Raw genomic sequence first — 16,359 nt, 5'->3', positions numbered from 1 at the left:
AAGGGAAATGGCCCCAGTCAAGCATGGAGAGATCATCGAGTGAGTGGTATCAGTGGAACAAGCTTTAGATCCAGAAATGAGCTTTTGTGTTCATATACAAATGCTAGAGGTATAAGAAACAAGGCAGATGAAATGGTTGCATTAATTGCGTCTGTTCACCGAAAGATTGTTGGAATAAGTGAGACATGGTTGGAAGAGGACGACATCCTGAAAGGAATAGAGATGGAAGGGTATGATGTGTTTTGTGAGGATAGAACGGGTAAAAAGGGAGGGGGAGTGCTATTGATGATAGAGAAAGAGTTATGTCCATACAAAGTAGAGATCCAAGAGAGAAATAGTGCCAGTGGTTTTGATGCAGTATGGTGTGAGAGAGAAGTGAATGGAATCGAATACTTGGTTGGATGTTGTTATAGACCAGGTAATGTGGATGGTGGTGATAATGAAATATATAATCAAATTAGTCAAGCAAATAAGAAAAGGGTGATCATTATGGGTGATTTTAATTATGGCAATATAGACTGGAATGATGAGACAGCAACTAGAAGTAAAGAAAATGAGTTCCTTGAGTTTTTGAGGGATAACTACCTCAGACAGTATGTAACAGAGAGCATGCGAGGTTTGAAGGTCTTGGAATTGGTCATCTCATCAAAGGATATAATTATAAATGAGGTTCAAATCATACACCAAATGGTGAGAGTGACCATGAGATCATTACCTGGGTGGTTGCCAGCAGTGTGAGGACCTCTGTGAGAAAAGGGTATATGTGGAACTACAAGGGCGGGGTGATTATGAAGAGCTCAGGAGACAGTTTGCACGTGTAGCATGGGAAGAGGAGTTAGCTGGAAAAGAGATCAATGCAGCTTGGGGGATTTTCAAAAACTATCTAGTAGATGCAAAGTCTAAGAGTATTCCAAGGGTGAGAAGGTTAAATATGGTAGTGTGAGATGGATTAATAAAGAGATTAAGCATGCGATACAGAGAAAGAGGGAATTGTGGAGGCAGCATAAGAGAAGTGGAAATAACCAATTCCATGAGATCTACAAAGACCAGCAAGGAGGGTGACTTGGTTGGTGAGGGTAGCTAAAGAGAGGTATGAACAGCAGTTAGCTAATGAAGCCAAAAAGAATCCTAAGGAGTTCTTTAGATATGTAGCCAGCAAAAGAAAGAATGATTATGGAAGGATGACATTGATAGGAGAAAATGGTATAAAGACAGCTGTTGCAGAATATATGGTGGAGATACTTAATGAGCAATTCATAAAGGTCTTTCAATCTTGTGAATGTGACTTCATGGAGAGATTGAGAGCAATAGATGATGGGAAGGAGAGACTGACTGTAAGTGAGCAAGAGGTGTTTGGGGAGTTGAGTAAACTAGATGTTAATAAGGCTGTGGGACTTGATAATATATCACCACGTATTCTGAAGGAATGTGCCACGGAGTTGACACCTGTCTTGACAGGTGTCAAGACAGGTGTCAACTTTTTTTAATACGAGTCTTGCATTCGGTCAAGTCCCTAAGGAGTGGAAAGAGGGCAAGATTGTGCCACTTCATAAAGGAGGTTATCGAACTCAAGCATCAAACTATAGGCCTATCTGTGTGTCAGGTGTTGTGTTTAAGTTGTTGGAGAAGCTTGTGAGAACTAGGATCCAGAATTGGGTTGACAACAATGGTATTATCTTTGATGGACCGCATGGATTTGCTAAAAGGAGGTCATGTTTTAGTAATCTACTTACTTATTTCAATAAAGTGACTGCTTCCATGGACAGAGGAGAAGGATACACAGTAATATACTTAGATTTCATAAAAGCATTTGATAGAGTACCTCATGATAAATTGGTTGGATATTAGATTAGTGCATTGGATTGAAGACTGGCTATCTTGTAGGTATCAACAAGTTGTGAATGTGGGAGCGATATCCAGGAAAAGGAAAGTCACTAGTGGTCTGTTTTAGGGTCATTACTATTTAACTTGTATATTAATCATATTGGTGAAGATTTGGATGGAGATATTCAGTTGTTTGCAGATGATACAAAGTTGGGACGAACCATGAAGAGTAGTGAATATGCTGTGGCCTTTGAAGAAGACTTGAATAAATTGAGTGATTCGGCACGGAAATGGGGATGCAAGTTCAATGTTTCAAAATCTAAAGTTTTAAAATTTGGAAAACAAAGATGGGATGCAGAATTTATGCTTGGTGAGGATATATTGTTGGAGGTGGAGGAAATAAGAGATTTGCAGGTTATAGTGGATAAGGATCTGAAATTTAGGGGACATATAGCCAAAATTTTGAAGACAACACAATGGCTTCTGGGAATGATGCAGAGGACACTGATGTGTAGAAGTAGGGAGATTTTGTTCCGTTGTATAAGGCTTTGATTAGGCCACACATGGACTATTGTGCCCAGATTTGGTCACCTGGTTTTCAGAAGGATGCAGAGATGTTGGAATGGGCCCAGAGGTGATTGACTAAGGTAGTTTCTGATCTCTGGAATGTTGAGTATGAGGAAAGATTGAGAAGATATAATTTGCAGAGGAGGAAGAGGAGAGTTATTATAGAGACCTACAATTTGGTAAGCGGTTGTTATAGGATCAATGGTGGAGAAGTTCTACAGAAAATAGTGGAGTTCGGGGTTGAACAAGAGGTCATCCCTGGAAGCTGTATAAGGAGGGTGTGAGTGGGGGAGTGAGGGGAAAGGTTTTTTTTGTGCAGAGTTGTAAATGATTGGAATGCCTTGCCTGAGAATGTGGTATCTGCGGGGAGTTTGAATGTGTTTAAAACACGGTATGATGAGATGTGTGTGTGATAAAAGGACCTCCCAGATGAGTCTTTGACTTCATGAGGTCTTGGGGTAATAATAATAATAATAATAATAATAACGATCTGGTAAGAGTATCAACCAAATTTGAGGATATTTCATCTACTGGTTTTCTCTATAGATTGCTCTGAATATTGGCAATTTAATATGAAACACCCAGAAATCCAGATAATTTTAACTCATTATGGGAATAAATGAAATCCACTTGCAAATTAAATTGCAGAAATGAAACTTTGTCATGCTAAATTAGTAGAAATTTGTAAATATAGTCGATCCTTGGCTTATAAAATGTTAAATTCCAATGCTCCCATTGCAAATCACTATATGAACCATAAGATATATTAACAATTAACTTGCTTCAATGTTAAATGTGTAGGTCTGTTTTTGTTATATTATTAATTAATTTTACTCTTTGTTCATCATCAAATTATACAATGTACAAATTAAACATAAAATTCCTGTGTGCAGTATTGAATAATAAATAATGAAACATGAGTTTACAGTGCTTCTCTACAAAATATACAGCTGTTAAACATAGAAGAAGAGTAATTCTTCAAAGCTGCAACTTTATTAATCAAACAATTCATTGGAGGAGGCATGAGAAGCTACATCATCAAAACAAATTCTTTAAATTCAGGAAATGAAACAAAGCAATCTGATATTTCCCTATGCAGCAACATGCATAACTTGTGGAAGGTTTAGGCTCATCTTTAGGGAATATAGTGACAGCAAGAATTAGCTTCATTAAAAGTAGGTTCATTATATCTAACTTAATCTGCATGGTATGTGTTTTCTTTTCTGCATAAATTTTCTGTTGTAAGCAATTACAACTTGCGACATTCTGACTACTTAGCTAAATCTCTCCATATTCAGATCCATTTCCTTAAACAACTTTCCTTATTATTACGGACAACTCCAAGGAGTCGAGGGACTCAGACTCATCAAGGGAGGCGTTAAACATCATGTCAAGAACAACTATTATCATCCACACAGTATCTATCATACTTTGCCTTGAACTCATTAACAGTCATGGCACCCACAACAGACTCTGGCAGCTTATTCCACTCATTCACCACTCTCCAAGTAAGAAATCTAGTTCTAACACCCTTACTAACCACACTCTTGCCCAGTTTCCATGGATGGCCCCCTAGTCCTCCCACCACCAGTCCTGTTTTGAAAAATATCCTCTCAATTAATTTTATAGAAACTCTTCAGTAATTTGAATGTCTCAATCATATCATCACTTTTCTGCCTATCAACCAATTTCAGCAACCCACAAATCTTCAACCTGTTCTCATAAGGTTCATTTCATAGACCTGCTATCATCTTGGTCACTCGCTTCTGGATCCTCTCCACCTCCTCCCCATCAAGAAGGAACCTAGGTGACCAAATCTGGGCACAGTAGTCGAGATGGAGTCTTATCAAGGCTCGATACAGAGGAACAATAGCTTGTTTGTCTCTGCTCGTCAAATTATTCTTCAGTAACAAAGTGATTTGATGAGCTGATTTAGAAACTTTTGCAATGTGTCCCCTAAACTTCAACTCCCTATCCACCAACACTCCCAAATCCCTGGCCTTGTCAATCTCCTGGAGTTCGGTTCCACCAATCTGGTATACTGCTGCTAATCTTTTCACCCCAAAATGCATAACCTTACACTTTGCCACATTAAAATGACATCCATTCTCCTTAGCCCAGTCCTCCAATCTATCCAAATCATCCTGCAAAATTTTGACATCATGTGCATTCACTATTGCTCTACCCAACTTTGCATCATCAGCAAACAAATGAATGGTTCTTCTCAGATCCTTTCCTATATCGTTAATAAACAAATTAAATAGTAGTGGTCCAAGAACAGAACCCTGCAGCACACACCACTAGTCACAGGCCATCTTTTAGACTCTACTCCTGAATAAACTACTCTCTGATATCTCTCCATCAACCACCCGCCTATCCATCTCACCAACCCTATATCCATCCCCATATGCTGCAGTTTACTGATTAGAATTCCATGTGGTATCCTGTCAAAGGCCTTAGCCAGGTCCAGTAGTATCACTGTAAACCCCTTATCCAGTTCAGCTGTCACTGTGTTATAAAATGTAAGCAAGTTACTGAGGCATGATCTACCCTTCACAAAACCATGTTGTCCCCTATAGTGTCCCATTTTCATCTATCCATTCCTGTATTTTTCTCTTGACTACTTTCTCCAAAACCTTGACAATGACTCCTGATATGCTGATCGGTCGGTAATTTGCAAAAGCAGTCTTGGAACCTCCTCTATGCAGTGGAACTATTTTCCCCTCTTTCCACTCCCTCGGGACTAACCCAGACCCAAGACTCAAATTATATAAAATGGTCAAGAGCACTGACAATTCTTTAGCCGCTTCACATCAGACCCGAGCTGGTATACCATCCAATCCCACAGATGTATTCACATTAAAGTTTTGTAATATACTATTCACCTCCACTTCATTCATCACAATTCCCGTATAAGCTGTTAGTTCTTTCATTCCTGCAATGTCACCACGTGGGTGATTTACTCTTGCAAAGTGCTTGCTCAGTAATACTACCATATCAACTGATTCGGTTACCTCCCTACAATCAGCATTCTTTAAAATCATTCTGCCGTATACATTTTTTCTTTTACTTGCAACATATCGAAAAAACTGTTTGGGATTCTCTTCAGCTTGTGTGGCTAATTTCCTTTCATAATCTGCATTTGCTTTTCTTACCACACTCGTTACCCTTCTGGCCTGTGCCTTTAATTTGTTCATGGGCCTGCAGGTCACCTTTCTCCTTAAATTCCTTCCACAGTTGCTTCTTTTTTTGCAGCTCAAGCTTAACGGTGTTAATCATCCCTTTAATCCCTACTTGATTTACTATCCGCACTCTACGTATACAGTCAGCCATTACCTCCTTCAAATACACCTTTACCACTTCCCATGCACTATCATCCAGCCCTTGCAGTTTTTCATGCCACTGCACTGAAACAAGCAATCTCCTAAGCTTGTCATACTTAACAGCCCAGTAATTCCACATGTACCCTTTCTTAATTGAAAATTCCACACATTTAGCCACCTCACAGGTCATGACCTTATGATCACTCTCACAATTGGTGGCAACATGGTCATATTCATTACAGTCAAATTCTCAGATGCAATTACTAGATCAAGCACTCTCGAACCCATAGTATATTCCATTGCATGCTATCTCAGGTAGTTATCCCTTAATAACTGCATAAAATCCAATTCCTTCCTCCCATGTGTTCTCTCCTTCTTCCAATCAATGTTACCATAGTTGAAATCCCCCATAATGATTATGCTCCTTCCACTCATTGTGTCTATTTGGCTATGCATACTATTTCCACCATCTATTCCATCACCTGGTGAATAGCAGCACCCAACTGTATATTTTGTTCCACTAGTCTCAATCTCACACCAGATAGCCTCAAATGTGCTCTCTTCACTATCCTACAGTTCAACTTCAATTCTCCTTGACTGCAGTTCATCAGCTATCATCAATAACACTCCTACCCCCATTCTTTTCTCTCTGTCCCTCCAAAACACACTATACCCTTCACATTCTATCCCACTAGCTATATCATCTTCTGTCAGCCATGTCTCACTAATGCCAATAACCTGTGGCCAGGAAGAGCCAACCAAGGTCAAAAATTCTTCTTTCTTGTTCCTAATACTCCTAGCATTAGTATACGTGACGTGCAGAAGCCTGTTAGTCCCATCCCTATCTTGATGCCTTCTACTAACTATCCCATTCTTTGTTGTCCTTCGTACTAGCTCAGGCATATTATTATTATTATTATTATTATTAAACAAGACCTCATGGAGTCAAAGACTCATCTAGGAGGTCCTTTTATCTCACACACACATCTCATCATACTGTGTCTTAAACACATTCAAACTACTTGCAGACACCACACTCTCAGGCAAGGCATTCCAATCACTCAAAACTCTGCACGAAAAAAACCTGCATCTCACTCCCTTACTCACACCCTCCTTATACAGTTTCCAGGAATGACCTCTGGTTCTCCCCTGATCTCCCACTATTCTCTGCAGAACTTCTCCACCATTGATCCTATAACAACCCCTTACCAACTTGTAGGTCTCTATCATATCTCCCCTCTTCCTTCTCTCCACGAGACTCTGCAAATTACATCTTTTCAATCTTTCCTCATACTCAACATTCCAGAGGTCAGAAACTACATTAGTCAGTCGCCTTTGGACCCTCTCCAACATCTCTTCATCCTTCTGAAAACCCGGTGACCAAATCTGGGCACAATAGTCCATGTGTGGCCTAATCAAAGCCTTATACAATGGGACAAGTATCTCACTACTTCTACACGTCAGTGTCCTCCGCATCATTCCCAGAAGTCTTTGTGTTATCTTCACAATTTTGGCGATGTGTCCCCTAAATTTCAGATACCTATCCACCATCACCCCCAGATCTCTTATTTCCTCCACTTCCAACAATATATTCTCACCGAGCATAAATTCTGCATACCATCTTTGTTTTCCAAATTTTAAAACCTTACATTTTGCAACATTGAACTCACATCCCCATTTGCTTGCCCAATCACTCAATTTATTCAAGTCTTCTTGCAAGGCCACAACATCTTCACTACTCTTTATGGTTCGTCTCAACTTTGCATCATCTGCAAACAACTGAATATCTCCATCCAAATCTTCACCAATATCATTAATATACAAGTTAAATAGTAATGGCCCTAAAACAGACCCCTGATCTACTAGTGACCTTCATCTTCCTGGATATTGCACCCCCATACACAACTTGTTGATACCTATCAGACAGCCAGTCTCCATTCCAATGCACTAATCTAATATCCAACCCCATCTGCTCTAGTTTGACTGTCAACTTATCATGAGGTACTCTATGAAAAGGTTTTGCGAAATTCAAGTATATTACTGTGTATCCTTCTCCTCTGTCCAAGGAAGCAGTCACTTTATTGTAATAAGTAAGTAGATTACTAAAACATGACCTCCCTCTAGCAAATCCATGCTGTCCATCAAAGATAATACCATTGTTGTCAACCCAACTCTGGATCCTAGCTCTCACAAGCCTCTCCAACAACTTAACCACAACACCTGACACACAGATAGGCCTATAGTTTGATGCTTGAGTTCGATCACCTCCTTTATGAAGTGGCAGAATCTTGCCCTCCCTCCACTCTTTAGGAACTTGACCAAGTGCAAGACTCGTATTATAAAAATATGTCAAGGCAGGTGTCAACTCTCTGGCACACTCCTTCAGAATACGCAGTGATATATTATCAAGTCCCACAGCCTTATTTACATCTAGTTTACTCAACTCCCCAAACACCTCTTGCTCACTTACAGTCAGTCTCTCCTCCCCATCATCAACTGCTCTTAATCTCTCCATGAAGTCACATTCACAAGATTGAAAGATCTTTATGAACTGCTCATTAAGTATCTCCACCACACATTCTGCAACAGCTGTCTTTATGCCATTTCCTCCAATCAATGTCATCCTTCCATAATCATTCTTTCTTTTGCTGACTATATATCGAAAGAACTCCCTAGGATTCTTTTTGGCTTCATTACCTAACTGCTGTTCATACCTCTCTTTAGCTACTCTCACCAACCAAGTCACCCTCCTTGCCTGGTCTTTGTAGACCTCATGAAATTGGTTACTTCCACTTCTCTTATGCTGTCTCCACAATGCCCTTTTTTTCTGTATTGCATGCTTAATCTCTTTATTCATCCATCTCACATCTACCTTATTTAACCTTCTCACCCGTCGTATACATTTAGACATTGCATCTACTAAATAGTTTTTGAAAATCCCCCAAGCTGTATTGATCTCTTTTCCAGCTAACTCCTCATTCCATGCTACATCTGCAAGCTGTCTCCTGAGCTCTTCATAATCACCCCCCTTGTAGTTCCACATATACCCTTTTTTCACAGGGGTCCTTGCACTGCTGGCAACCACCCAGGTAATCACCTCATGGTCACTTTCACCAATTGGTGGATGATTGGACACCTCATTTATAATTACATCCTTTGATGAGATGACCAATTCCAAGACCTTCATACTTCGAGTGCTCTCTGTTACATACTGTCTGAGGTAGTTATCCCTCAAAAACTCAAGAAACTCATTTTCTTTACCTCCAGTCGCTATCTCTTCATTCCAGTCTATATTGCCATAATTGAAATCACCCATAATGATCACCCTTTTCTTATTTGCTTGGCTTATTTGACAATACATTTCACTATCACCACCATCCACATTACCAGGTCTATAACAACATCCCACCAAGTATTTGATTCTATTCACCTCTATCTCACAATATACTGCCTCAAAGCCACTATTTCCCTCTTGCATCTCTACTTTGTATGGACATAACTCTTTCTCTATCATCAATAGCACTCCCCCTACCTTTTTACCCCTTCTATCCTCACAAAACACATCATACCCTTCCATCTCTATTCCTTTCAGGATGTCGTCCTCTTCCAACCATGTCTCACTTATTCCAACAATCTTTCGGTGAACAGACGCAATTAATGCAACCATTTCATCCGCCTTGTTTCTTATACTTCTAGCATTGGTATACAAACACAACAACTCATTTCTGGATCTACAGCTGGTTCCACTGATACCATTCACTCGATGTGCTCTCTGCATGCTGGACTGGGGCCATTTCCCTTTCTGCCTCTTCATTTTAGAACCCTTTGCAATAAAATCTGTTTCCTCTTGATCCCTGGTCATCCCATTACTTTCCTGCCTACACATGCTCTCACCTCCTCTTGGAGCATCCACCTTTCTCACGCTGTGTATCCCTGTCCACCCTGGGCCTCCCCATTTCCCTGCTCCTCTTGCACACCCATTCTCTCATTTTCTATACTCATACCACTCACCTCTCCATTCATTTCTAATTCTTCAATCTCCCCTGTCTTACTCTCCTGCTCTTCCACATCACTTCCCCTCTCGATCTGATTCATTCTCTCTATTCACTTCTCTACCTTCCAGCAGCAGTCTCTCCAAGCGGCTCACACCATAACCACTCAAATGCAGTTCATCGCTCCCATACAGCTCACTTCGTCCCTCAAACTCATTCCACACATTAACAAACTGTACTCCCATCTCCTCACACATTTCAGCCAGAATATCATTCATAATCCTTGCTGTCTGCCTCATTTCACCACAATCATACCTAGGCAACACACTGACCACCCTTCCTGTCACACTATTCTCTTTTATCTTTCCAAGCAGTCTCCTGACATTCATTTTGACATGCTCATTGTTCTCTCTCAAATCATTTGTACCAATTAATACAATTAACTCTTTTGCTCGCTCCCGCCTCATATCCAATGCCTCAATCACTCTACTCATTTTATCGCCTGGAAAACATACCTTGTGCATTTTATCCTCTAGCACACCTTTAATAATTGAGTCGCCATACAACGCCACTCGCTCATCTTTCGTTAACTCTTTCATGCCATCATGATTTATTTTAATAGTTTTGACCTGAATTCTCTTAATTTCATTCCGCATCCATTTCATTTCTTGCCTCATCCAATCCAATTCACTTTCCGAACTTCGCGACACATTCTCTCTATCATTAAATCTTTCTAACTTTCTAAATCTCGACCTCCTCTTCTCACTTTCACTCTCATTTATCTTTCTTTGTTTCTGTACTTTCGGACTAACATGCGTCCAACTTTCGCTATCATTCTTCTCACTTTTACTGTCATTCATCTTTCTTTGTTTCAGTACTTTCGGTCCAACATGTGTCGAACTTTCGCCATCATTCATTCTTTTTTCGCTATCATTTATTCTTTCGCTTTTTTTTACTTGCGATTTCTGCATTACGCAAGTTCTACTTTCATTCGTTCTCTCAATTTCGTTTCTTTCCACCTCACTTTCGTCCCTTTTAACATCCGTTACGGTTATCAAATCGCTCTTTTTCTTTTTTCCTGATTTTTTAACATTTTTTCGCTTCTCTTGCTCACCATCCTTTTCTTTCAAACGTGCACTCGCGACACAATCGATACTAGCACTTTCTGTCATCAATTTCATATTCGTATTCATTAGTTCCTCATTCAGGTCACACTTCGCACACACCCTTCTTCCATCCGCATTAAACATCCACAAATCATTTATGTAATCAAAGGAATACATATAACAGACCTCACACTTAACGAAACGACTGAAATCTAAATTCAAATCATGGAATGACAATGCCACCGCCATTTTTTTCTCTCTGCCGGTTACTAGGTCTAATAATAACGATTTCGTAATTTAGTTTAGGCAAGAAAAAAAACCCACACTAATAATACTGGTAGCGTACAATGTTTACAGCCGCTCTTACTCAAACAATTACGCATATATACTTAATTATTCCTAGTAAAACTTATCTGAATCAGGAGCTCTTCAAAAAGCTTATACTATTAGTGGTCAACTAGCTTACTAGGTCAACTAGCTATTATACACATTCTTATACTGAACTGCCTCACTGATGTCTGCATATCCACTTTCTCACCCTGCGAAAAGCTATAGTTTCCCTGATTCTTTATTATTAACAGCGGTACCTCTGCTAATTTGTCACTGTAAACTTTTTTTTGGAGGGGGGGCTCACTTTTCTTCTTGTTCTTCTGCTTTTCTCTCTCTCTCTCTCTCTCTCTCTCTCTCCACTTCTTCTGCAAATTTCTGTACTTCTAGTTCTGTAAGGTCTTCACTTCAGAGCCCTTCTTCCATAGTTTCCACTAACTGCTTTACTTTTTTTATTGTCAAACTCTAATCCTTTAGCTAGAGGCACTATGTTGTCACCAGTCTCTTGTAAGGCTTTTCTTTGTTGAATCCCTTTTTTATATATTTATCCAACACATGAAAGGAAGAAGAATCTATAGCAAACAGATGCCATGTGAGGCAGGGTCAGGAGAACAGTAATCTGTTGATATTCTCCTTGAACTTTTGAGGACAGTTCAAGAGAGAAAGACTGTTCCACAGAATTGAGGCAGAAGGAATGAAAGATGACTGGGAGTAGCAAGTTTGGTGCAGTTTGACTGTAAAAGGATGTTGAGCAGCTGTAGCATGAATTCCTGTAGATCTTGAAGAAATATTACACATAATGGATGCAAGTTCTGCTGAACAATAGCCATGGAAATATCTGTAGAAGAGACACAATGCAAAAACTGATCTTCTATGGGAAAGTGGCTGAAGAGAGTCTGCAAGAGAAGTTACATCTGTCAACTGGACTGCCCTTTTCTGAACAGCATAAAGAATTTTTTGGGAGGTCTAAGGTACATCACCCCATACATGACAGCAGTATTCCAATGTTGTTTGGATTTTTTATAGTTCAACAGAGAAGTACCCATCTTGATCGGAAAGGGATGCCAAGATTTTTGGAAACTGTTGATGCTGTAGATATGATTGTGCCAGGAAAGTTTGGAGTAAGAGTCAGTCCGAACAGAGAGAGATTTGGTCTTAACTGTTGAGCTCAGTATTATCAAAAGTAAGCAGAGAAGACCTGAGGTATTTTTTTATTGGAAAACAAGCAAAACTGCATTTTGGAAGCATTGCCATTGACTAGGTTGCTTTCACCCCAATCAAGGATACTGTAAAGATCAGGGTTCAGGGCACTTATTATAGATGATCTTGAAGCATGAGATGTTTGAGCACTGCAAGGCCTGTCATATGAGTAGGATGGATGGAATGTGTTATCAGCAAAACCTGTGAATGTATGAACATGTTTGATATACCATATTCTTTCCTGATGTCTCTGAAGGTTTTCTCACTCTCACAAGCAACAATAGTCTGAGCAAAATATTTCTTAAATAAATTCCTCGAAAACAACAACAAATTCTGGTCCATGGATTTGCCAGAGTGAGGTGGAATTCAGTGAACTTTTTAATGGGATGGCCATAATAAGTATGACTGTTGTATTATATGTCCTAACATTACTACACAGTGATCAGAATTATGGCAAAATTATGGAGACTATCAATGCTATATCGGCATAATAATTTTAATTTAAAATAAACAAAATTCAAACAATGCAGGTAGGTTATTATTATTATTGTTATTATTATTACAGGTATCTCCATTGAGTCAGTAGACTCATCGTGGGAGACCCAAACTATCAAAACAATATTATATCTCTTCTTGAATTCATTTACAGACGAAGAATTGCTTGACTCACAACTGAGTCAGGCAATGCATTCCACTCATTCACCACCCTCCAAGGAAAAAACCTTGTTCGCACACCCTTCATAACCACATTTTTCCTTAATTTCCAGGGATGACCTCTTGTTCTTCCATCACTCCAAAAAAAAAAAAAAAAGATAAAACAAAAGAAAAAAAATGTATATCAAACTTTTACTGAATAGACATTTTTTGCAAGTACCAAGACAGAAAATTTAATAACAGTAGAAACGAGTATTTAACATTTGAAGAATGTGCCATATATTCAATGTTCTTTTTAATTCTGAAAAACATTGCTATATTATGTGTGGTTGGAGGATTAATTAAAGGAGCCAGTGAGTTGTAGTGGATTGTGTTTCCCTCCTACGATGAGTCCTTGGACTTCTGGGAGGTGTCATGTAATAATTGTAATAGTAATATTACATGGGACTGTGCTTGTATCTTCATTAAGTTATTAGACCTGATAACGAATATAATTTATAATACTTACAACACAATCAAATCTGTTGAAGGCGGATTCAAAGTAGAGACGGGGACCTAATGCATACACCTTGATGAACATCTCACAGATGAAAAGACCCAAAAATACAAATTCTGCATAGTCTGAAAAATTAAATCACAAGCACTTATCATACAGATGGAATGTGCCAAACTACATTTTTTAAAAATAAGATTCTACATAAAATCATTTGAGATCAAATCCTTATTATACATATATAGTCTTTTAGATGAATTTCATAAACTATACCATAAAGAATAATTTCCAAATCAGAAAGCCATTTCTGTTAAAAATTAAATAATATAAGATATTATTATTGTTATTATAATCAACGTTTGACTTTCATGGAGTCAGAGACTCATTGTGGGAGGTACTCAATATTGCATACAATGCTCATCCAACCACATCCTAAACTGATTCAATGTGTCCACATCCACAACACACTCAGGCAATGCATCCCACTAAACAACCACCCTCCATGCAAAGAACCTGCTTCTTACTCCTTTGCTCACACCCTCCTTATACAGTTTATAGCCATGGCCTCTTGTTGTACTCCCCATTCCATTAAAAATCTCTTCCATCTCTACCTCATAACAACTCCTGACCAGCTTATATGTCTCAATCATATCCTCCTCTTCATCCTATTCATAAGGCTCTGCAACTCACATTCTCTCAATCTGTCCTCGTACTCCAAATTCCAAAAACCATTGATTACCTTTGTGAATCTTCTCTGTACCCTTTCCAACATATCCTCATCACCATGAAAACCTGGCAACCAAATCTGTGCATAATAATCCATATGAGGCCTGATCAAGGCATTATACAATGGAATCATAACCTATATTTCTGCATGTCAGTGTTCTCTGCATCGTTGCCATTATTCGATGTGATGTCTTCACAACTTGTGCAATGTGGTCCCTGAATTTCTGGTCCTTGTCCACCATCACACCTAGATCTCTGATCTCCTCTACTTCTGTTAAAGTTTCCCCACCAAGCGTATACTTGGCATCCCATCGTTGCTTACCAAATCTCAAAACCTTACACTTGGCAACACTGAACTGATAATTCCACTTACCTGACCATTCATGCAATCTATTGCATGAATGGGCAGGGTGTGAGCTCTTGTAACAGATTAACATCAGCCTGACAGTGCATTGCTCTCCCCAGTTTTGCACTGTTTTTGCACTGGTTTTGCGAACATTGTTGTTCACAAATTGAACAACAATGGTCACAAAAGCTGACCTTTCTCTTTCGAGATACTGCACCTCCATATACAACTTTCTGATACCTATCTGACAGCCAGTCACTGATCCAACACAGAAGGCTGTTATCCAATCCCATCTGTTTCAAATTTATTTAAGAGCTTGTCATATGGCAGTCTATCAAAAGCCTTTGCAAAATCAAAGTACACCACTGTATATGCATCTCCTCTGTCCAAGGTATTTGTCACCTTGTTATAGTACATAAGTAAGTTAGTGAAACATGATCTCCCCTTAACAAACCCATGATGATAACCACAAAGAATACTGCTGTTATCGAACCATTTCTGTATCCTACTTCTCACCAATCTCTCCAGGACCTTCACCACAACTCCAGATATACAGACCGGGCTATAATTTGAAGCTACAGCCTTATCATCAATTCTACCCTCCTTCCACTCCCTTGGAACCTGTGTTGTTGCAAAACTCTTATTAAACAGGCATGCCAATGCTACTGCCAGTTCCCTGGAATATTCCCTTAAGATGTGTGGTGATATGTCATCAAATTCTATCGCCTTATTAACATCATTGTTATTTATTTCCTCAAATACCTCCTGCTCACTCACAATTAAGCTATCCTTTCATCCTGATCAGGGTGGAATCATGAGGAACTTAAGTGTAGAGGAAACACACTTATAAATTGATCACCGAATACCTCAACAATGTCCTCTACAACAGTTACTGTTCTACCACTTTCATCCCTTAACTTCATCTTTCCACGATCATTCTTCCTTCTACTTGCCAAATATCTAAAAAACTCTCTAAGGTTTTTCTTAGCCTGATTTGCCAATTTCTGCTCATACTCTACTTTTGACCTTTGGGATGCATTCATACATTGATGTTGTTATGTATTTCTTTGTAAGTTCCCATGCAGCATTTATTTTTTTACCGCTCAACTCCTCGTTCCATGTTATAGCTCGAAGTTGTCTCCTAAGCTTATCATAATCACCAGCCTTATAATTCCACATATATCCTTTCCTCACAAAAGCCTGCATATGACTAGCCACAACACAGGTGATTACTTCATGATCACTTTCACCAACTGGAGGAAAATGTGAAACTCCTCTAACAATTACATCCTCTGATGAAATGATCAGATCTAGAACTCTTGATCCTTGTGTGCCTTCCTTTGCATGCTGCCTAATATAGTTATTTCTCAAGAACTCGAGAAATTCACTTTCCTTATTCCCAAATGCTATCTTTTCATTCTAATCTATACTGCTATAATTAAAATCACCATAATAATTACCTTTCCTTTGTTCACTAATCCAAGTTGTTTGTACATTTCTTCATCACCACCTTCCACATTCCCAGGCCTATAGCAACATACAAGTAAATATGTCTTCCTCTCAACCTCCACGTTACACCACACTGCCTCATAACAATTATCACTATTTCCCCCTTTCATGTCTACCTCATGTGGATTTAATTCTGGCAAACAAACACAACAGTTCATTTTTAGGTCTATAGCCAGTCCTACAAGCCATATGTTGGTTGATTTCTCCACTACACCTGCCAAATCACCTTTATCACTGCTCACCACATATACGTGCCCAGTTTCCACTTCTCCACCCACATTGCAATATACTC

The 16,359-nt window shown here is 39.1% G+C and overlaps 1 protein-coding gene across 1 annotated transcript in view; it reads right to left on the bottom strand.

Moving 5' to 3' along the window:
- The window catches only part of LOC150100847 (voltage-dependent calcium channel type A subunit alpha-1-like), a 1,659,894-nt gene that overhangs the window by 1,259,688 nt on the left and 383,847 nt on the right, over positions 1-16,359 (bottom strand). Inside the window, exon 15 of the mRNA XM_090401918.1 lies at positions 13,502-13,614. Coding sequence (XP_090258044.1) covers positions 13,502-13,614 — 113 coding nt within the window. The remainder of the gene's footprint in view (positions 1-13,501; positions 13,615-16,359) is intronic.

This window comes from Typopeltis vanoorti, chromosome 12 (assembly GCF_054136105.1).
Source record: "Typopeltis vanoorti isolate ZY-2024b chromosome 12, IOZ_Tvanoo_1.0, whole genome shotgun sequence".
Lineage (NCBI taxonomy): Eukaryota > Metazoa > Arthropoda > Arachnida > Uropygi > Thelyphonidae > Typopeltis > Typopeltis vanoorti.
Note: the sequence above shows the minus strand (reverse complement) of the source record. Positions and strands in the feature narration are given on the sequence as shown.